This window comes from Eretmochelys imbricata, chromosome 3 (genome assembly GCF_965152235.1).
Source record: "Eretmochelys imbricata isolate rEreImb1 chromosome 3, rEreImb1.hap1, whole genome shotgun sequence".
In the NCBI taxonomy this organism is placed as follows: Eukaryota; Metazoa; Chordata; order Testudines; family Cheloniidae; genus Eretmochelys; species Eretmochelys imbricata.
In genome coordinates, this window is record NC_135574.1 from 58,571,891 (window position 1) to 58,594,469 (window position 22,579).

The window sequence follows — 22,579 nt, forward strand, 5'->3', positions numbered from 1 at the left end:
AGCCAAGGGCCCCACCTTCTGCCAAGTGAAGGGAAATCTGTTCTCACTGTGAAAGATGGTGTTTGGTGTCACATGGGCAAGTTACATGTCCATCACCTCCACCCATATTCTTGTTAGAATGTTCACAGGAAAAGTCCATTAAGTGTAGATAGGCTTTTTCCAGGGTCCATTGTTAATGGGGCATTCAACTTGACTTGTCCCTTCATGTGCTGGCTAAATACCTTGTGGGTATTACCACAGGAGCAAACATGTAATAAACATAGCTAATATTCATAACTTCAGATACCAAGATACTACACGTATAAAAATAGCATAATCATAAGTACCAGCTATTTCACGTACATGACTATTCCCAAAAGAGATTCTGAAAAGTCACACCACATACCTGAGACCCTATGTGCCAGCACCATGCACCACTAGAGTTTTGTTATCTGTTATGTAACAACAGAGCTGGAGCCAGTGACATAACTCTGTTTAGTCTAAAAGGGCAAGGTTAATTTTTAGCTGTTCAAGTGTGACTGAGCCTTTAGTCAGTGAGGGCATACTGGCTGGCACACATTCAGGTTAATGGGCTTCAGTGTTCCTTTTCAGTTAACTTATTTAATGTTCATAAACCTGGTGTGTGCTGAGGTGGTTTAAAGCATAACAAAAGTCTTTACGTTTGCAAATCTGTGAACCTTTGTTTCCTAGAGATTTTATTATTTATTTATTTTTGCTGGTCATAATGTGGGAGGGTATCCTCTCCGCCCTCTGCTCATGAGGTTATGTATGTGTCTTGTAGTACTCTTCTGAACACCAGTTGGAAGAAATTTTTTTTTCAGTAAGTGTGGAATGATTCTTTTCTCTTAGAAGGCATGTAATTTTTTCAGGTACACACTGATTGACACGGACAACAATTGGTGCTCTTAAACTTTCTTCAAATTCCATAGAAAATTAAGTTTAACTATATTTTCCAGTACAATGATGAAATGGGGGTTTGTATATACAAACATCAACATGCTTAACTACTCACTTTCCCCCCACATATGTAGTATTTCTGTCTGTTTATATGGACTATGGGAGTTGGTTGATGAGCCATTTCAGCATATATATGATTTATTAAAAGACAAATTTTAAGTAGAACTGTATTCTAAACTGCATTATGGTATAGTACCCAAACATTGCATTTCAATGGGAGATTCAACTTCCTTTATAGGAACAGAACAGACTCCTGAAACTCTTACTACAAAAATGGTCCATAGTCATACAGACAGTCCCATTGTCTTCAATGGGATTGATCAAGGGTTTACAGGATTAGGTTACAGGTTTGTAAATTGTTCTGGATGAAACTGAGAATGCCTGAGCTGTCAGATCAGAAGGAGGTTCATTTGAATAAAGGTGGGCAGATGTGTGATAAGTCTTAGCTCCATTGCTAAGACGAGGAAACTATTTTCAGCAAAGTTCTTGGCAGATTCCTGAGGCAGCTAGTTTAAGGTCATCAATGTCCGGCATTATAATTTTCACTTTAGTTCTCTCACCCTCAAAGCTGGAAAATGAGGCATTTGTTTTCTTTGTTTTGTTGCTTCAGTTTCAGTTAACAAAATGCATGTTAGACTAGTTTGGCAACAAAGAAGAATTCTATGTACACTGGGGACAACACCTGATTCCTGTCAGGCTGCAGAACTGGGCTGACATCAGAATCCAAACATCCTCTGGTCAGTGCAAGCAGAGGCATTTCTCTAATGATTTGGATTTGATGTGATAGCTCAGTGGTTTGAGCATTGGCCTGCTAAACCCAGGGTTGTGAGTTCAATCCTTGAGGGGACCATTTAGGGATCTGGGGAAAAAATTGGGGATTGGCCCTGCTTTGAGCAGGGGGTTGGACTAGATGACCTCCCGAGGCCCCTTCCAACCCGGATATTCTATGATTCTATGATGCAGTATGAATGTCACGGATAATTCAGACCAATGGGGAGAAACAGAATCAAAAACACTGTTTAAACATCTTCCGTCCCCCCTCCCTTCCCCTCTTGAGAACTCCTGACCAAATAACAGCACAATACATATGCTAACAAACTTAAAGCCTTTGTTTAAGTTTATTAGCGTATGTATTGTGCTGTTAAAGTCATATAAAGAATAAATGCCCTCTCTAGCCATGTTCTGCTCCTTTAAGGAGCAGAGCCTAGCTCCACCTCTTGGGGGCAAGGGGGCTAGCCCCAAGTCTTTCCGGTATCCCATACCCGCTAAAAATGTCCTCCCGGTACTGCGTACTGGAGGGTACTGCCCTACTTGCACCACCGCTTCCAGTCCTATGATTCTGTGAATCAGCACAAGTTAAACTAGCCCTAAAGTGGCTCTAATTTGTGCAAAGGGCCCCACTGTCCCCATGGCCAGATCCAGGAGCGGGGGTGGGAGTGTGGAAAGATGACTTCCAATTACTTTGGATCCCACTTGAATCCCGTGACAAGTGCCGCTGGGCTGAACCTGACTGGGGCCAAGCCCAATCCACAGCTTCGCAAATAAGCCAAGTGAAGTTGCCAGTCACAGTTGTCTATTTAACACATCGATCACGATTATTTTTGGTTTTTACATTCAGGCTGGGGTGTACGAGAATAGCGTCAATATTGTTTTTGTTTCAGGAAGGGCAAGAGGTGGGAACTAGATCAGAACACAGCCCCTTAGAATAGCCCTGTCTGGAGAGAGAGAGAGATCTCATCTATATCTGACACACGCCTGTAGGAAACGCCCCTGCGAGATGCCTATTTGGTTGCCGTCTCTCTGAAAGTCTGACTCACAGTCTAGGACAATGATTGCATGTTTTCCACTCAGCCCAGTTTCTTTCAAGCTTGAACTCGTCTTTAACTGGGGGCGGCTGGCAGGGCTTAGACAGGTGGAGAGGTGGGGCTGGCTACCAGGGGCATCCTGGTGGGGTTTCAGAGTAGCAGCCGTGTTAGTCTATATTCGCAAAAAAGAAAAGGAGGACTTGTGGCACCTTAGAGATTCACCAATTTATTTGAGCATAAGCTTTCCTGAGCTGTTACAGCTCACTTCATGGAGACTAGCGCACTTTGGCCGGCAGGCTTCAAACGCCGCCACATCCCTTCCCCGCGCTCTGCAGCCGCCCCTGCTGGCAGGGAAGGGCCAGAGGCCGTGTCAGGGCGGGGGGAGCGGGCCGGTCTATTTTGGAGCCCGCAGCCCTCGCGGCAGGGAGGAAGGTTGGGAAGAGCCCGGCGTGAAGCGAGAGGGAGGGGTGGGGCGGCAATAAGGAGCTTCTTTCACTCCCCGAGCGGGCACGCCCCGCCCTGCGGCCAGCTCCGGCGGGACGGGAGCCAGGGGAGGAGGCAAGCAGCATCCCGCGAGCCGCTTTGCACACTCCCGGAGCAGGATGCTGTTCCCAGGCCGGGCTGCACCGAGCGGCTCCGCTCCGCTCTCCTTCCTTCATCTCGTCTCGTGGCTCCTGGCAGCGTCGGCTGCCGCTGCGGCGGGGTATGGACGAGGGCGAGCCGCGGGGGGCGGGAAGAGGGGGGCTGGCTGGAGGCAAGGCGCCGTGCCTGCGGTGCCCCACTCAGGCCTGAACGCGGTGCTGCGGCGGCCGGATCCTCCCGTTTCCAGTGGAGCAGGATCGGGGCCGCAGAAAGCGATGGCCAGTCATTGGCCTCAGCTGGGGCCCGCCGAGACGTTCCCTCCCAGGGTGATCACAGCCCTGCAAATAAATGGAGCAAACTTTATAGCCAGCTGCTTGCCCACTCCGACTGCTGTACGGTGCATTTCACATGCACTGCGTGTAACATTAATGTGTCCCCCCCCCCGCCATAGGCAGTGAGTCATGGGTAGGAGGAACCAGAGAAATCCCTCTGCTTTTCTGTGCGAGGGAAGGGTGCTTTATGTTCAATAACCTCCCAGATAGGGAATGCGTTTTTGGATCTCCTCTTGTGTTTCACTGTGATTTGCCCTCTCCCATGCTAAATCTGTTGTGACACAAAATTACCTGAGCCTGCAGCATTGAGATGGGTGTGCGGCTTCCCCTGTTTTCTTTCTTGTTTATTTTCTAGGAGTTTCACAGACAAACCACAGCTTTTAGGTGCTTCTTTGGGATTTAAGTTGCATTTTTTTAAGCTTGGGGCCTTAGCCTCCTCCCACTGAAGTCGGTGGAGGAAGATGAGGCACAACAGGCCCCGATCCTGCAGGTTCCTTTGTGCGGGTGGACCCCCTGTGCCCGCCTAAGGTTCCATTGACATTAATGGGTCTCTGCACTGGCATTGAGGTTTGCCTGCAAAGAGTAACTTCTGTGTTACCAGAAATTAATTTGTAAGTTTGCTTCCGGACTTGATTCCCATTTTGGTAGGTAGCAAAGAATGAATGAGTTAAACTGGACATTGGCACTGACACTACCCTATCAATAAAGTATCTTCAGTGTAATTTTCCTCTATTAGAGGGAGGTGAAATGATTGGGCTTGTACAGTAATGCTGTTATGCTTATAAGCAGCACACACAATCTTTTAAAAGGGGATAAGGCAATACGCTGCGTTTACTGAGAGTACAATTTAAGCATTAATATCAGCATATGCTTCCATTCACCCCCCCACCCCCCCAAGGTTCTGCAGGTGGATCTAAAAGTTACCAGTCCTTAGTGTTGCTCAGTCAGTTCCAGTGCCCAGCTGAAACTGCACACAAGGGAGGGGAGCTGGGTCTCTGTTAAATGCATTCAAAGCTCCAGTGTTGATGCAGAACAAACCCAAAGTCCCATGGCAACACACTCTTCTTTTATCATAATAAGTTCCCATACAAACCTATGGACCTTGCTGTGTCACACCAGAGCTGTCAATCATGAGGTATTCAAGGTTGTTCTTAATCAGCATTATTTTGAGTTGTTACCAGGAGTATCTGCAGCTGTTTCTTATCTCGTCCCTCTGGCTCAACTCCTTATCTTGTCCTTGGGGTGTATGCCTTTGCTTTAGGGTCATCAATCTGCCATCTAATAAAGTTGTTGCCTCTTGACTCCTCCACTCCCCTCTTGACCATCCAGCCCAGTTGTCTTTTTTCAGTTAATTAGTAACACACACACACACACACCCAGCAAAGAATAAACTCAGAACTATTTCTTCTTACTAATTCAAGGCTAGCAAAATGGAGTACAATTTACTTGAGGCAATTTCTACCCATTAGGCTTTTGGCCTACATTGTTTGTATAAGCCTCTGACTCATCATGCAGTAGGGTGAACATAAGAATAGCCATAATGGGTCAGACCAAAGGTCTGTCTAGCCCAGTATCAATGCCAAGTGCCCCAGAGGAAATGAACAGAACATGTAATCATCAAGTGATCCATCCCCGGTCGCTCAATCCCAGCTTCTGGCAAAAGAGGCTAGGGACACCATCCCTTCCCTATCCTGGCTAATAGCCTCCATTAATTTATCTAGATCTTTTTTGAACCCTATTATAGTCTTGGCCTTCACAACATCCTCTGGCAAGGAGTTCCACAGGTTGACTGTGCGTTGTGTGAAAAAATACTTCCTTTGTTTGTTTTAAACCTGCTGCCTATTAATTTCATTTGGTGACTCCTAGTTCGTGTGTTATGAGAAGGAGTAAATAGCAGTTCCTTATTTACTTTCTCCACACCAGTCGTGATTTTATAGACATCTATCATATTCCCCTTTAGTCATCTCTTTTCCAAGCTGAAAAGTCCCAGTTTTATTAATTGTTCCTCATACGGCAGCCGTTCCATACCCCTAATAATTTTTGTTGCCCTTTTCTAAACCTTTTCCAATTCCAATGTATCTTTTTTGAGATGGGGCGACCACATCTGCATGCAGTATTCAAGATGTGGGTGTACCATGGATTTATATAGAGGCAATATGATATTTTCTAACTTATTATTATCCCTTTCTTAATGATTTCCAACATTCTGTTTGCTTTTTTGACTGCTGCTGCACATTGAGTGGATGTTTTCAGAGAACTATCCACAATGACTCCAAGATCTCTTTCTTGAGTGGTAACAGCTAATTTAGACCCCATCATTTTATATGTGTAGTTGGGATTATGTTTTCCAATGTGCATTACTTTACATTTATCAACATTGAATTTCATCTGCTATTTTGTTGCTCAGTCACTCAGTTTTGAGAGATCCTTTTGTAGGTCTTTGCAGTCTGCCGGGGACTTAACTATCTTGAATAATTTTGTATCATCTGCAGATTTTGCCACCTCACTATTTACCCCCTTTTCCAGATCATTTATGAATATGTTAGATAGGACTGGGCCCAGTACAGACCCTGGGGACACCACTAGTTACCTCTTTCCATTCTGAAAACTGACCATTTATTCCTACCCTTTGTTTCCTATTTTTTAACCAATTATCAATCCATGAGAGAACCTTCCCTCTTATTCCATGACTGCTTACTTTTCTTAAGAGCCTTTGGTGAGGGACCTTGTCAAAGGCTTTCTGAAAATCTAAATTCACTGTATCCACTGGATTCCCCTTGTCCACGTGCTTCTTGACCACCCCCACTTCCCAAAGAATTCTAGTAAATTGGTGAGGCATGATTTCCCTGTACAAAAACTATGTTGACTATTCCCCAACAAATTATGTTCATCTATGTGTCTGACAGTTTTGTTCTTTACTATAGTTTCAACCAGTTTGCCCGGTACTGAAGTCAGGTTTAACACCCTGTAGTTGCCGGGGTCACCTCTGGAGCCCTTTTTAAAAATTGGCGTCCCATTAGTTATCCTCCAGTCATTTGGTACAGAAGCTGATTTAAATGATAGGTTACAGACGACAGTTAGTAGTCCTGCAATTTCACATTTGAGTGCCTTCAGAATTCTTGGGTGAATACCATCTGGTCCTGGTGACTTATTACTGTTTAGTTTATCAATTTGTTCCCAAACCTCCTCTAATGACACCTCAATCTGGGACAGTTCCTCAGATTTGTCACCTAAAAAGAATGGCTCAGATTTGGGAGTCTCCTTCACATCCTCAACCGTGAAGACCGATGCAAAGAATTCATTTAGTTTCTCTGCAATGGCCGTATTGTCCTTGATTGCTCCATTAGGGTATGTCTACACTACGAAATCAGGTCGAATTCATAGAAGTCGGTTTTTTAGAAATCGGTTTTATATATTCGAGTGTGTGTGTCCCCACAGAAAATGCTCTAAGTGCATTAAGTGCATTAACTCGGCAGAGTGCTTCCACAGTAGTGAGGCTAGCGTCGACTTCCGGAGTGTTGCATTGTGAGTAGCTATCCCACAGTTCCCGCAGTCTCCGCTGCCCATTGGAATTCTGGGTTGAGATCCCAATGCCTGATGGGGCTAAAACATTGTCGCGGGTGGTTCTGGGTACATATCGTCAGGCCCCCGTTCCCTCCTTCCCTCCGTGAAAGCAAGGGCAGACAATCGTTTCGCGCCTTTTTTCCTGAGTTACCTGTGCAGATGCCATACCACGGCAAGCATGGAGCCCGCTCAGGTAACCGTCACCGTATGTCTCCTGGATGCTGGCAGACACGGTACTGCATTGCTACACAGTAGCAGCAACCCATTGCCTTCTGGCAGCAGACGGTGCAATATGACTGGTAGCCATCATCGTCATGTCCGAGGTGCTCCTGGCCACGTCGGCCGGGAGCGCCTGGACAGACATGGGCGCAGGGATTAAGTTTGGAGTGACTTGACCAGGTCATTCTCTTTAGTCCTGCAGTCAGTCCTATTGAACCGTGTTATGGTGAGCAGGCAGGCAATAAGGATTGCTAGCAGTCCTATTGCATCATCTTCTGCCAGGCAGCCATGAGATGTGGATGGCATGCAGTCCTTCTGCACCGTCTGCTGCCAGCCAAAGATGTAAAAGATAGATGGAGTGGATCAAAACAAGAAATAGACCAGATTTGTTTTGTACTCATTTGCTTCCCCCCACACCCCTGTCTAGGGGACTCATTCCTCTAGGTCACACTGCAGTCACTCACAGAGAAGGTGCAGCGAGGTAAATCTAGCCACGTATCAATCAGAGGCCAGACTAACCTCCTTGTTCCAATAAAAACAATAACTTAGGTGCACCATTTCTTATTGGAACCCTCCGTGAAGTCCTGCCTGAAATACTCCTTGATGTAAAGCCACCCCCTTTGTTGATTTTAGCTCCCTGAAGCCAACCCTGTAAGCCATGTCGTCAGTCGCCCCTCCCTCCGTCAGAGCAACGGCAGACATTCGTTCCGCGCCTTTTTTCTGTGCGGACGCCATACCAAGGCAAGCGTGGAGGCTGCTCAGCTCACTTTGGCAATTAGGAGCACATTAAACACCACACACATTATCCAGCAGTATATGCAGCACCAGAACCTGGCAGAGCGATACCGGGCGAGGAGGCGACGTCAGCGCGGTAACGTGAGTGATGAAAACATGGACACAGATTTCTCTGAAAGCATGGGCCCTGCCAATGCATGCATCATGGTGCTAATGGGGCAGGTTCATGCTGTGGAACGCCGATTCTGGGCTCGGGAAATAAGCACAGACTGGTGGGACCGCATAGTGTTGCAGGTCTGGGATGATTCTCAGTGGCTGCGAAACTTTTGCATGCGTAAGGGCACTTTCATGGAACTTTGTGACTTGCTTTCCCCTGCCCTGAAGCGCATGAATACCAAGATGAGAGCAGCCCTCACAGTTGAGAAGCGAGTGGCGATAGCCCTGTGGAAGATTGCAAAGCCAGACAGCTACCGGTCAGTTGGGAGTCAATTTGGAGTGGGCAAATCTACTGTTGGTGCTGCTGTGATTCAAGTAGCCCACGCAATCAAAGATCTGCTGATATCAAGGTAGTGACCCTGGAAAATGTGCAGGTCATAGTGGATGGCTTTGCTGCAATGGGATTCCCTAACTGTGGTGGGGCCATAGACGGAACCCATATCCCTATCTTGGCACCGGAGCACCAAGCCGGCGAGTACATAAACCACAAGGGGTACTTTTCAGTAGTGCTGCAAGCTCTGGTGGATCACAAGGGACGTTTCACCATCAACGTGGGATGGCCAGGAAAGGTACATGACGCTCGCATCTTCAGGAACTCTGTTCTGTTTCAAAAGCTGCAGGAAGGGACTTTATTCCCAGACCAGAAAATAACTGTTGGGGACGTTGAAATGCCTATATGTATCCTTGGGGACCCAGCCTACCCCTTAATGCCATGGCTCATGAAGCCGTACACAGGCAGCCTGGACAGTAGTCAGGAGCTGTTCAACTACAGGCTGAGCAAGTGCAGAATGGTGGTAGAATGTGCATTTGGACGTTTAAAGGCGCGCTGGCACAGTTTACTGACTCGCTCAGACCTCAGCGAAACCAATATTCCCACTGTTATTACTGGTTTCAGAGTAACAGCCGTGTTAGTCTGTATTCGCAAAAAGAAAAGGAGTAATTGTGGCACCTTAGAGACTAACCAATTTATTTGAGCATGAGCTTTCGTGAGCTACAGCTCACTTCATTGGATGCATATTGTGGAAACGGCAGAAGACATTATATACACAGAGACCATGAAACAATACCTCCTCCCACCCCACTCTTATTACTTATTACTGCTTGCTGTGTGCTCCACAATATCTGTGAGAGTAAGGGGGAGACGTTTATGGCAGGGTGGGAGGTTGAGGCAAATCGCCTGGCTGCTGGTTACGGGCAGCCAGACACCAGGGCGGTTAGAAGAGCACAGGAGGGCGCGGTACGCATCAGAGAAGCTTTGAAAACCAGTTTCATGACTGGCCAGGCTACGGTGTGAAAGTTCTGTTTGTTTCTCCTTGATGAAACCCCCTGCCCCTTGGTTCACTCTACTTCCCTGCAAGCTAACCACCCTCCCCTCTTCCCTTTAATCATTGCTTGCAGAAGCAATAAAGTCATTGTTGCTTCACATTCATCCATTCTTTATTCATTCATCACACAAATAGGGGGATGACTACCAAGGTAGCCCAGGAGGGGTGGTGGAGGAGGGAAGGAAAATGCCACACAGCACTTTAAAAGTTTACAACTTTAAAATTTATTGAATGCCAGCTTTCTTTTTTTTTGGGCAATCCTCTGTGGCGGAGTCACTGGTTGGCGCATTAGGATTTAACTTCCACTTTTTAAAGGATATCTTTTTGCCTCTCATTGCTTCTTTTACTTTGTTGTTTCACCATGGTGGCTCTTTTTTGGTTCTCTTACTATGTTTTTCAGTTTGGGGTATACATTTAAGTTGAGCCTCTATTAAATGTATTTAAATAAAATCTATTTAAAAAGTTTCCACGCAGCTTGGAGGGATTTTACTTTTGGTGCCGTACCTTTTAATTTATGTTTAACAAACCTCCTCATTTTTGTGTAGTTCTCCTTTCTGAAATTAACTGCTACAGTGTTGGGCTGCTGTGGTCTTTTCCCCGCCACAGGGAATTTAAATTTAATTATATTATGGTCACTATTACCAAGGGGTCCAGCTATATTCACCTCTTGGACCTGATTCAGTGCTCCACTTAGGACTAAATCAAGAATTTCCTCTCCTCTTGGGGGTTCCAGGACTAGCTGCTCCAAGAAGCAGTCATTTAAGTTGTCAAGAAACTTTATCTCTGCATCCTGTCCTGAGGTGATTTGTACCCAGTCAATATGGGGATAGTTGAAATCCCTCATTATTATTGAGTTTTTTATTTTAATAGCCTCTCTAATCTCACTGAGCATTTCACAGTCACTATCACCATCCTGGTCAGGTGGTTGGTAATACATCCCTACTGCTATATTCTTATTATTCCAGCATGGAATTACTATTACTATAGAGATTCAATGGTACAGTTTGGTTCATTTAAGATTTTTAGTTCATTTGATTCTATGTTTTTTTCCCACATATAGTGCCACTCCCCCACCAGCACGACCTGTTCTGTCCTTCCAATATATTTTGTATCCTGGTATTACTGTGCCTCGTTGTCTATCCTCATTCCACCGAGTTTCTGTGATGCCTGTTATATCAATATCCTCATTTAATACAAGGCACTCTAGTTCACCCATCTGATTATTTAGACTTCTAGCATTGGTATATAAGAACAATAGGGTGTGTGTGTAACAGCAGAAATATAGAATTTGTCACCAACATAGTTATTGCCTTTTGTAAAACAAGATTATTAAATACCAGACTGTGATGAGTGGATTTGATTTACTCCTCTTCCCCTTTTATGTTTTCCAGACCCACATTTCTGGTGACAGGTCCCCGGAACATTAGGCCTGGTGCAAATGTGACAATCGGGGTAGCTCTGCTGACAGACAGCCTTCCACAAGTCACAGTGAGAGGTGAAGTACTCAGAGGGAATGATACCGTGCTACATGGAGAAGTTACCTTTGAAAAAGGTGAGTTGGCAGGAACAGCCTAGAGCAGTGGGTCTCAACCTTTCCAGACTACTGTACCCCTTTCAGGAAGATGATTTTTTCTTGCATGCCCCAAGTTTCACCTCACTTAAAAACTACTTGCTTACAAAATCAGACATAAAAATACAAAAGTGTATTACTGAAATATTACTGAAAAATTGCTTACTTTCTCATTTTGTCTGTATGAAATTTTAGTTTGTACTAACTTTGCTAGTGCTTTTTATGTAGCCTGTTGTAACACTAGGGAAATATCTCGATGAGTTGGTGTACCCCCTGGAAGACCTCTGCATAACCACAGAGATACACATACCCCCAGTTGAGAATCACTGGCCTAGAGAGATTTACATGAAGATTATTCTTCCCCTCCTCCCCGAAATATCAGGGCTGTTAAAAATACATTAAAACATGAATTTTATTGGACTTGTTTTACCAAGTATGGTCAATCAAAGAAGAAAAATCCTATTTCCATCTAAATATAGTTAAAGGTGGAACCGTTTGCTGAATAGTTAATGATTTGTGTGTGTGTGCACCCATTAACTCATTATAAGCACTTTGAAAATAATATGTGTAGTAGGGGAGTGTCATTTTATATGGTACCTGTGTGGATCTTTAAAGGACTCTGGACACTAGGACCTCATGAGTCCAGTACAGAAACCCACTCTCTTTCCTATATTTATTGGAAGGATTCAGAGACCAGGCAGGAGCATATGAAGTGTCAAAGCCTCTCATAAAGCAACCAAGCCCCATTGCTTTATATATATTAGGCAGACTGAGAAAAAGTGTGGGGCCAGTGTGGGGAGGAGGCTGCCCTGATCACATAATGAGGTGGCTATCACTCAGAAGAGTTGAGTGAGAAAGTCTCTCTTTGTTTTAGAGTAACAGCCGTGTTAGTCTGTATTTGCAAAAGGAAAAGGAGTACTTGTGGCACCTTAGAGACTAACCAATTTATTTGAGCATGAGCTTTCGTGAGCTACAGCTCACTTCATCAGATGCATACCGTGGAAACTGCAGCAGACTTTATATATACACAGAGAATATGAAACAATACCTCGTCCCACCCCACTGTCCTGCTGGTAATAGCTTATCTAAAGTAATCATCAGGTTAGACGAGGTATTGTTTCATATTCTCTGTGTATATATAAAGTCTGCTGCAGTTTCCACGGTATGCATCCGATGAAGTGAGCTGTAGCTCACGAAAGCTCATGCTCAAATAAATTGGTTAGTCTCTAAGGTGCCACAAGTACTCCTTTTCTCTTTGTTTTGAGGCTATGGCCCAGAGTCTGAGCTGTATGGCTAAAGGGGTGAAGGCCACCTTTATGACTCCTGAATTCTGGCGCTGGCTGATGACTGCTCCTGTTTATGTTGTAAGTTTAGAGTAGTTTGAGAGCTGCTGTAATGTATGCTCAGGTGGCTATAGCCAATGCTGGCAAGTCTGGCAGCTAGGAATAGCTGGAGCACTGAGGTGCTTCATACCTTGGATCTGCTCCAAAAGAGCATTGTTATTGTTAAATTGCCCACCTTTGGGCCCAGATCCCAAAGTTAATTGAAGTCAGTGGAAGGGCTCCCATTGATTTCAGTGGACTTTGGATCAGGACCTTGGAGATGTAGAACAGAGCACATATTCACTAGAAAATAGGCTGAACACCCCAAACTCATTCCATGAGAGGGTGGCTGAGAATAGCTGCCACAAACATAGAAGGCCCCATTCCACTATGAAGTCCCTGAATCATCCAAACCATTCCCCAAGATCATTTTGCTTAAAACTATAGCCCTGATTTTCCTCATTATAGTGACTGATTCTCCTCTTATTTCAAAACTTTCCCACACACTACAATATAATATAGATATGAACCCATGCTGAGTAAAACTTTGTCATGTGACATCATCACACAGAACTACACAGTATAATGATGGGCAGTGGGATATTTCAGTTTGGGTAATAGGAGGCTGACTATTTTCTCCCCTCTCTTCTCTGGAAAAATCAGTTCAGGGAACGTATAAGTGTGCAGTAATGATTTATGAGGTCACAAGTGAAAGTATGAATTTGTCTACCTTCAACAGAGACCTCATCCAGCTATAAATTGTTGGACGTGAAGCTAACATGGCTTTTAGAAAAGATTTGTTGGACACTTATGATACTTTTCCTGATTTTCTGTTTGATACATGGAAAGGCAAAAAAACAGGCACTGGAGATAAAGGGTTGAGAAAGTGGCAGGGCCAGAAGCAAGCAAGCTGTACCAGGCTCTTGCTCTCAGAGCAGGGCTTGTTGGGAATTGGAGGAGTTCTGTCCTGGTAGCACCGAAGACTATAAGTAGGGCCGTACCAAATTCATGGTCCATTTTGGTCAATTTCAAAGTCATAGGATTTTAAAAATAGTCAATTTTACGCTTTTAGATGTTTACATCTGAAATTTCACAGTGTTGTAACTGTGGGGGTTCTGACCAAAAGGGGGAGATGGGGTGGGGGTTGTGGGACTGCCACCCTTACTTCTGCATTGCTGCTAGTGGGGGCATCAGCTCAGAAGTGAGGGTTGCAGGGTATGCGGGGTTGTCGCTTTTGAGGTGGGGGTGGGGTCAGCCTTACAGATGGGCAACTGCCCAGGATCCCATAGTCAGGGGGCTGCTGTGGTCCCCTCCCACTGGGCCCAGAGCTGGGGAGGGACAGGGCTAGGGATGCTCAAGCTGGGGGCTCCTACTGTGCGCCGGGGTCCAGCTGCTAGTCCCAACCGGGCTGTGTTGGGACAGGACTTCCTCTTCCCCTGCAGGGGCTGTTCCTGGGGCTGGGTCAGACCCCCCCCCAACCCCCAGGAGCCTCCCCTGGCTGCAGGAAGCTCAGTGGCTGCTCTCACTTCAGCTCAGCTTTGAAGGCAGCACAGAAGTAAGGGCAGCACGCTGGAAGCTGTAGTAGGAAGCTCCACAACTGCTGACTGGGAGCCCAGCTCTGAAGACAGCACATCCGCAGAGCTTCCTGCAGCTGGGGGAGGAGGAAATCCTGTCCCTGCCCAGCCTGGCCAGGACTAGCCGCTGGAGCCCAGCCAACAGTAGACCCCCCCCCACAATAGCCAGATTTCATGGGGAATGATCGTATTTCACGGTCTGTGACATTTTTTTCATGGCTGTAAATTTGGTAGGGCCTTAACTATTAGTATGGAACTACTGTGACTCAGAGATAAAATAGCCTATCAGATTAAACCTCTTCAACTACCCTCTGGACAGCAAAACAATCTTGTGTTAAACTATGTCACGGTTGAATATACTGGCCTGAAATTGTTGCTTCTGTTAGTGGTGTTGACACATTGGATCATGCCAACTGGCTGATGTGGTGACATCATTTTGAGATATACTGTTTCTACGGTGCTGTTACCTACAGTGATAGGCTGGCAGCTGTTGATATGTTACTTATGGGCAGGACACGTTTTGGTGGGGTACCTGAAGCTATTGACCATAATATGTATCCCACAACCTGGGAGTGGTTCTCCTTGTATTCATCAGTGCAATGTAATCTGAAGGCCCCAGTTCAGTAAGGTACTTAAGCATGTGCTTAACTTTAAACGTGTGAGTAATCACTTCCTATTCAGCAAAGCACACGCTTAAAGTTAAGCATGTGCTCAAATGATTTGGGCCTCATGGTACTTAAGCATATGCTTAACTTTAAGCATAAACTTAATAAGTATATTTCTAAGTACTTTGCTTAATCAGGGCCTCAGTTGGCATGAGAATTTGTTCCTTATTTAACATAACTCTTGCTTTATGTAAGAAATAGAATAGACAACTCTATTCTCTAACGGTTGACAGGTTTGTAGTTTTAAATATGTTATAATTAAAATTTTGATTCCTTATGGAGTTTTGAGATGAGTCATGAGATAAATACTGTGGCAGTATGACTAGGTTCACATCTTTGCCTTGCTTACTAAGTAATGTAACAAATGAAACAGACATATACTGATGACACACTGGTCTGTGATCCATGCAGAGAGACAATACAAAAGTGCTGCTCACCTGAGCCTGGCTTCATGTACCAGAAGCAAAATATCAGACACTGATGCAGCAAGTGAGATTATTTAGAAGTGATGCTTTGGTTTGGAGACCTACCTTCCTGGTATTGGGGTAGAAAGGGACACACTGAATATGTCTGCAAGTAGAAACACATGTCTAGAGGAAAAACGTATATGAGTAAACAGGACAAAAACATGCCCCTGGGACATGGGAAGAGAAGGAGCTTGTATTTTCTGCAGTAAAACTAAGAAGAATATAGAAAGAATAGCTCTGGAGAAGATATGACCATGCACATCCTCATGACATTAGGGCCTTGCTACAGGTTCTGGGTAACACCACTATTAGAAGAACCTTCAAGTTGAATGGAGGTGAATATAGAAGTGTCAGTATTGCTTATATCAGAAAAGACGTATCTTCCAATCTACATGAATTGCTCTGTTGACATTCATGGGAGAGCCACTGACAATGATGGGGACTACAGACATGCAGGTTAAACTCCATAGATAGAGAGCTCCAATGTCTCTGATTATGGTCTTTATTCCCATACATGAGAAGCCAGTGATGGGTCAAAAAGATCCAGCTGAATTGGCGAAAAGCTCACTTGATGGAGGAAAGTATAGCCGTCTAGCCAGAGTATTAAAGGAACATGCTTTGGTTTTCAAAGGAGAAATGGAGAGCATGTAATATTTCACTGTAAAAGCTGTCCAATGAGCCAGGCAGCCCACCCTAATGTTACAAGGAGAGCGTGAGTTTGCCATATGCCATCAGATCATCAAAACAGATCTGGAAAGTCTAGTCAAGACAGGAGTTGTGTCATGCATAGACAATGAGCAACTGGCATTGTTCCAGCGCTTAAGTTAAAAGAGAATTTGGGGTGGTTTCAAAGTGACTCTAAATCCAGTCTTATGTGCAGAACAATATCCTTCCTCGTAGTTAACATTTATTTGATTCTTTACCAGGCAAAAGGTTATTGAAATTGAGTCCTGCCAAGCTTACTTACAAATGCAGTTGGAAGAAAAAATCCCAGGGGAATGCTAACAATAGCCGTGCCTAATGAGTTTTACTGACCCAAATAAATTTTTCAAAATGTAAGCTCAACAGAAATGCTTCCATTAATTAAAGAAGAAGAAAAAGAAAATAAAAAGTCAACTGGAAACAAAAACATTCTCTTTGCAGGGTTTGCCATCTACACATTGCAATACGTTCTAGTGCATGAGAACGGTTGTGATAATTGGGCCTACAAATTGTGAGCTTAACTGTAACAAATACATGTAAGTTAATAAGAGGTCACCTATAACAGGGATTGGCAACTTTTGACATGAGTCCCATCAGGGTAATCTGCTGGTGGGCCGCTTGGCATTTTGTTTATGTTGACCATCCACAGGCATGGCCCCCCGCAGCTCCCAGTGGCTGCAGTTCACTGTTTCCAGCCAACTGGTTTTCCCCTTCTTTATCTTTAATAAAAGATTAAAAAAAAACCTTAATGGTGTGTTTGCCATGGTACTAAGCAGCCCAAGGCCACTGTATATCAAATTCTGGACCTTGTTTAACAATTTTTCGTGTTGGACAATAGCTGGCTTATGCTAACACCAGGGCCCCTATAGTCCATCTAAATTAAAACAACAGAGCTTGATTATGAAATTGACTTTAAGCTAGAGTGAAAACCAACAGTCTGTTTTCATTATCTGTACAATACTGAATGATGTGAAAAAAGTCAATGTACAGCATAAGTATAGAAAGAATATTCAATTTTAAAAATACATTTACTTATAATAACATATGTTAGAATTTAAGGAAACTGAAAAAACATTTTGATTCATAAAATAGGACTTAGGTTAAGCTTTATTTGTTTGAGCCAAAATGAAGTAGAGTTGCTTTATCAACAGAGGATCATACAAAATACTGGGGGTCTAAATTAGATGTTACAGTTCAAGAAAGAGATCTTGGAGTCATTGTGGATAGTTCTCTGAAAACATCGGCTCAGTGTGCAGCGGCAGCAAAAAAGCTAACAATATTAGGAACCATTAGAAAAGGTATAGATAATAAGACAGAAAATATCATAATGCCACTGTATAAATCCATGGTATGTCCACACGTTGAATACTACATGCACGACTGGTTGCCCCATCTCAAAAAAGATATATTAGAATTGGAAAAAGTACAGAGAAGGGCAACAAAAACAGTTTGGGGGTATGGAACAGCTTCTCTATGGGGAGAGGTTAAAAAGACTGGGACTGTTCAACTTAGAAAAGAGATGACTAATGGGGGATATGATAGAGGTGTATAAAATTGTGACTGGTGTGGAGAAAGTGAATAGGTAAATGTTATTTACTTCTTCGCATGACACAAGAACAAGGGGGGTCACCAAATGAAATTAATAAGCAATAGGTTTAAAACAAACAAAAGGAAGTACTTCACACAACACACAGTCAACCCATGGAACTTGTTGCCAGGGGATGTTGTGAAGGCCAAAAGTGTAGCTGGGTTCAAAAACTAATTAGATAAGTTCATGGAGGACAGGTCCATTGGAGGACATTAGCCAATATGGTCAGGGATGCAACCCCATACTCTGAGTGTCCCTGAATCTCTGACTGCCAGAAGCTGGGATACGATGATGATAAAGGATGGATCACTGAATAGATTGACTGATTCTGTTTGTTCCCTCTTGGAGCATCTAGCACCGGTCAACTGTTGGAAGACAGGATACTGGGCTAGATGGACCACTGGTCTGATCCAGTGTGGTGATTCTTATAATCTGGTTGAAAACAGCTTTCATTATTTGTATGCATTAACTGTAAATTTCTTGGAATAGTAAATTAATTTATATGCATTGTTTGTACATCTCCTCTGTAGTGAAAGAAACAACTGTTAATAGAATTAACTGTGAACTAGAGAGCTATACAAATTATCTTCCAAACGAATATTTGCTAAACATGACAGAGGCTGTGAGAATGACTAGCAAGCTCAGACAAGTACAATGTCATCCATGTCAATACTGGAAAAATAGTTCTTGCCAGAAGTTGTTTTGCATACTTAACAATATGGCTCTGACGTGAAACAGTGGAAAATACTGATGAATGGTAAGTTGTGAAAGAACAATTTAGTAAGGATGAAAATACTAGATATGCTGAATCCCTTGTGTTAACATAAACATATCACAGTGTTTCTTTTCAGTATAGCTAATATTCTTCAGCTGTGCCAAGTGATTCATTGATGGTTGCAGAGGATATACTTGAAAATCTGAAATGTGGTTGCTATGAAATTGAGAGGCAATGGCATCTGGGTAGGGCGATGTGAGACTCATACATCCTCAGTTCTCTGAGTGACTGTGGTTTAAAACAAAAATAGAACAGGCGAGAAGTAGTTCCAACTCTTTACGAAAAAAAGTATTACGGGATTGTACAGTTGTTGAACAACCTAAAGCTAAATGATAATGAACTGTGATGAGTTTTTTGCAGAAAGACGGGTAACATTCCTGTGCAATACTCCAACTGTGCAGTGCAATTAGAATAACTTCTACAATGCAGTCATGAATAAAGGGAAGGTAGCTTAGAATCACAGGAAAGCAGGGCAGGAAGGGACCTCAAGGGATCATCTAGTTCAGCCCCTAGTGCTGAGGCAGGACCAAATATACCTAGACCATCCCTGACAGGTATTTAACCTCTTTTTAAAACTTGCAATGAGGGGGATTCCACAACCTCCCTTGATAATCTATTCCAGAACTTAACTATCCTTTATAGTTAGAAAAATTTTCCTAATATCTAATCTAAATCTCTCTTGCTACAGCCCATTAGTTATTATTCTGCCTTCTGTGGGCATGGAGAACAATTGATCATTGTCCTCTTTTAACAGCCTTTAACATCTTTGAAACCTGTTATTAGGTCCCCTTCTCAGTCTTCTTTTCTCAAAACTAAACATACCCAGGTTTTTTAATCTTCCCTTAGTCAGTGCAGAAGGACCCCAGTGAGAGACACTATCAGAATCTAGCCTGGAAACCTGCAAGCCGCTGTTTGAACAGAGACTAGATTGGAGAGGGCACTCCAGGCACCAGGCCTGAAGAGACCTAACCCTTGACTGGATCGCCCAGGGGCTAAAATAAGAACCACTGTTTCTCGCTTTGGACTATAACTCTGTATCTAGGGTATTTGCAACATTTCTTGACAGCCCTGATAAAATAACCTTCCCCTTAGCCATAAGTCTGTGTGGTTACTGGGACCCACCAGGGCTAGCTGCCTACAAGGCCTAGCTGCTGAAGCATGTACAATGCTTGCCTCCAAGTCATGGTACGCTTGGCATGCTACTGGCACCTAAGGGGTTGGTGTACTCCAGCACTGAGCAGCTGCAATAATTACACAGTTAATGCACTCCCAAGGTGCTGCACCATTGCTTCCCTGGTTTGCTCCCTGCCAGACCACTTCTCTTCAAGGAGAAAGGTGAACATTAAACAAAATAAATCCAAGGTAAATCTCACCTCTTCTGATGGTCCAGACATCTTGTGTCCTCAGCAAGTCTGGTAGAGTCCCAATAGTCAGAAGTCCCAGGGAGCTGAACCTCCCACAGTTCTCCCTGCAAGGAGGTACTAGTGTAGGTCTGTTCACTTCCATTGGCTGCCAGCAGCTGTATATTCTTAAGAAGGTGATGTTTGGGGCTTCAAGGGGAAGAGACCTGCATATGACTGAGAAGTATCCAATCACACATGACTCTGTCCAGGCTGGCAACCTATCCTCACTCCCTGGCCTAACATACACCCTTGGTAACAGTTATATAGTCCTACAAGTGTTACTAGGATGTTGTCTCAGACTATTGGAAAGGGAACTGAATAGCTATAGAGCAGTGGTTCCCAAACTTGTTCCGCCGCTTGTGCAGGGACAGCCCCTGGTGGGCCGGGCCGGTTTGTTTACCTGCCGCTTCTGCAGGTTCGGCTGATCGCGGCTCCCACTGGCTGCGGTTCGCCGCTCCAGGCCAATGGGGGCTGCGGGAAGCGGTGAGGGCCAAGGGACGTGCTGGCCGCCCTTCCTGCAGCCCTCATTGGCCTGGAGCAGTGAACTGTGGCCAGTGGGAGCTGCGATCGGCCGAACCTGCGGACGCGGCAGGTAAACAAACTGGTCCGGCCCACCAGGGGCTTTCCCTGAACAAGCGGTGGACCGGCTTTGAGAAGCACGGCTATAGAGGATGTCAGCTATGGCAGAAGGGATGATGATGTGGCACAACCACTAGCATGGTAACGGGTGTTACACAGCACTCATTTCTAGGGCTTTCCAGTAGCTCTGTAACCAGCATCACCACCTCCACACCCACCCTTGGCGAACACACAATACCCACTGGAATTACTACACTTCCCACGCTGGGCTGACATCAGCCACGCTGTATATTTCAGGCCCAGCATATTCACAGACTTGGGCATTTTGACTGAGCTGCTACAGTTGAGCGGTTTGATTCTAGTAAACTGGCCATTGGCCCATGCAGATGAGGAGAGAGTGGATCCTATCATTATCCTGTGTGATGTCCTTCATGGCTCTGTCGAATGAGAGAGAAAATAGCAGAATTCTGAAGTCAGCTTGTTTCTAACCTGTTCACACTATGAGACTGGAGTAGTTACTGCTAATCCCTGCTACTTCTGCTACACCCTCATTTGTTCTAGTCATGAATGTGGAAACGCAACTTCTTTTCTGCCTAAACCTTCCCTTTTTATCTGACTCATGACGAGATCCCCTAGGCAGCACATGCAGGCTGTGCAGCTGGTTCTGCAGCCATGTGCTGAATGTACAGTTGCTTTTACTGTCTATTGAGAAACACACTGCTTGGAAGCAGAGTGCATTTGCACTCCCGCAGGAGATGCATAGGGATTTTGCCAGCACATCTCAATATTGCAATGGAAAAATCTGTGGCTTCTTGAAATTAATTGCACCGTATATTTCCCCTGGAGGTACAGGATTAGTGGTTGGGCAAAACAGGCAGGAGACAGATCTGTCCACTTACATCCTGAAGTGTTAGGTGCTATAGAAATACCTAGACAGCTAGCAAGTCATCAGAAAACCTAGGGAACTTCAAACATACATGGGTGTCCTTGATGCGTTTGTGAGACTCCTAGAAGCACACCCAGCATTTGGCAGCATGGCTGACTTCCATGCCCTACTGCCATTGGCTCCTTACTTGTGGAGGCATCCATGTGACCTATTTAGGGAGGGTTAAAGTGTGCCTATCAGGAGATGGTAGTGATTCAGCCATGATGCATTCCAATGTAGATTAAGCATTTGCATGGGGAAATGTGGTATATAATGGGTGATCCCTAACTGCTTCCCCCCATTTCCCATTTGGTACAGATATGCTGTGAATATGTCATGCTGTTGTGTGAGAGGTGCTTGTTTCCTGTGGGCAGGAAATTGCTTAGTCTTTGTTGACCTGTGTAAGGGGTTCCCAGTATTTTTTTAAACCCATCTGTAGATTATTATATGGCATCACCTCTGTAGTGTCTGAGGGCCTTCCAAATAATTCAACAAGACCAATACAAAAAAACACCACTTGTCTCACCACCTTTAAGAGGAAACTTGAATAAATATTTGGATGCTTTGTGTTTTTAAGGAGTGAGTTGAGTTGACTTGTCTAGACTGGAAATGTACCCATCACAGCCATCAGTGCCAGCCACCTGTGTAGCTGCACCAGAGCAAATCCTGAACAGGTTAAGCTGCAATTCGTACTCGTGCATTTTATTCCAGTTTCAAGCAGTGATAACTGCATCAGTACAATGAACAGCAAATAGCATCTTTCCCTGTCTATGCTGGGGGTTCACACTAGTGTAGCTAAACTGATGGCTGGTCACCAGTGCCTGAAATCCTTGGAGATAAGGCCTGAGTTCAAGTTTGCACATGTTTGTCTAGTCATTGACGGAAAAGTGAGTCAAGGAAGTGAGTTTTGCACCCCGGTTTGAAAGCGATGAGAGCTGTGGTGATTCCTATCTCTTTCAGTCTACGTCCAAATGTCAAGAAACTACAGTTTCCGGTGCCAATAGGCCATCCTCTGTAAATTGACAGTTTCATTATTTCAGTGGGATGTGGATATGGAGGAAGGTAATGCATAGGGAGGGCCAATCCTGCAGCAACCTGCATGAAACTTGGAGGGAGGAGCACAGGTGGTAGGAGGGAAGAGTTTGGAGGAAGAGGCACTAGGCAGCCAGGGAAAGAATCTCTGTAGTAATTCAGCTCCCTCTCCGTCTAGTGCCCCATTCCTGGCCACTGAGGATGTTTGCTACTAGCAGTCACAGATTGGCCATATGCCATTG

At 44.5% G+C, this 22,579-nt stretch overlaps 1 protein-coding gene across 1 annotated transcript in view; it reads left to right on the forward strand.

Moving 5' to 3' along the window:
- Nucleotides 1–3,364: 3,364 nt before the first annotated feature.
- The window catches only part of CD109 (CD109 molecule), a 120,062-nt gene continuing 100,847 nt past the window's right edge, over nucleotides 3,365–22,579 (forward strand). The window contains exons 1-2 of the mRNA XM_077811619.1: nucleotides 3,365–3,465; nucleotides 11,127–11,287. Of these exons, the coding sequence (XP_077667745.1) occupies nucleotides 3,365–3,465; nucleotides 11,127–11,287 (262 nt within the window). The remainder of the gene's footprint in view (nucleotides 3,466–11,126; nucleotides 11,288–22,579) is intronic.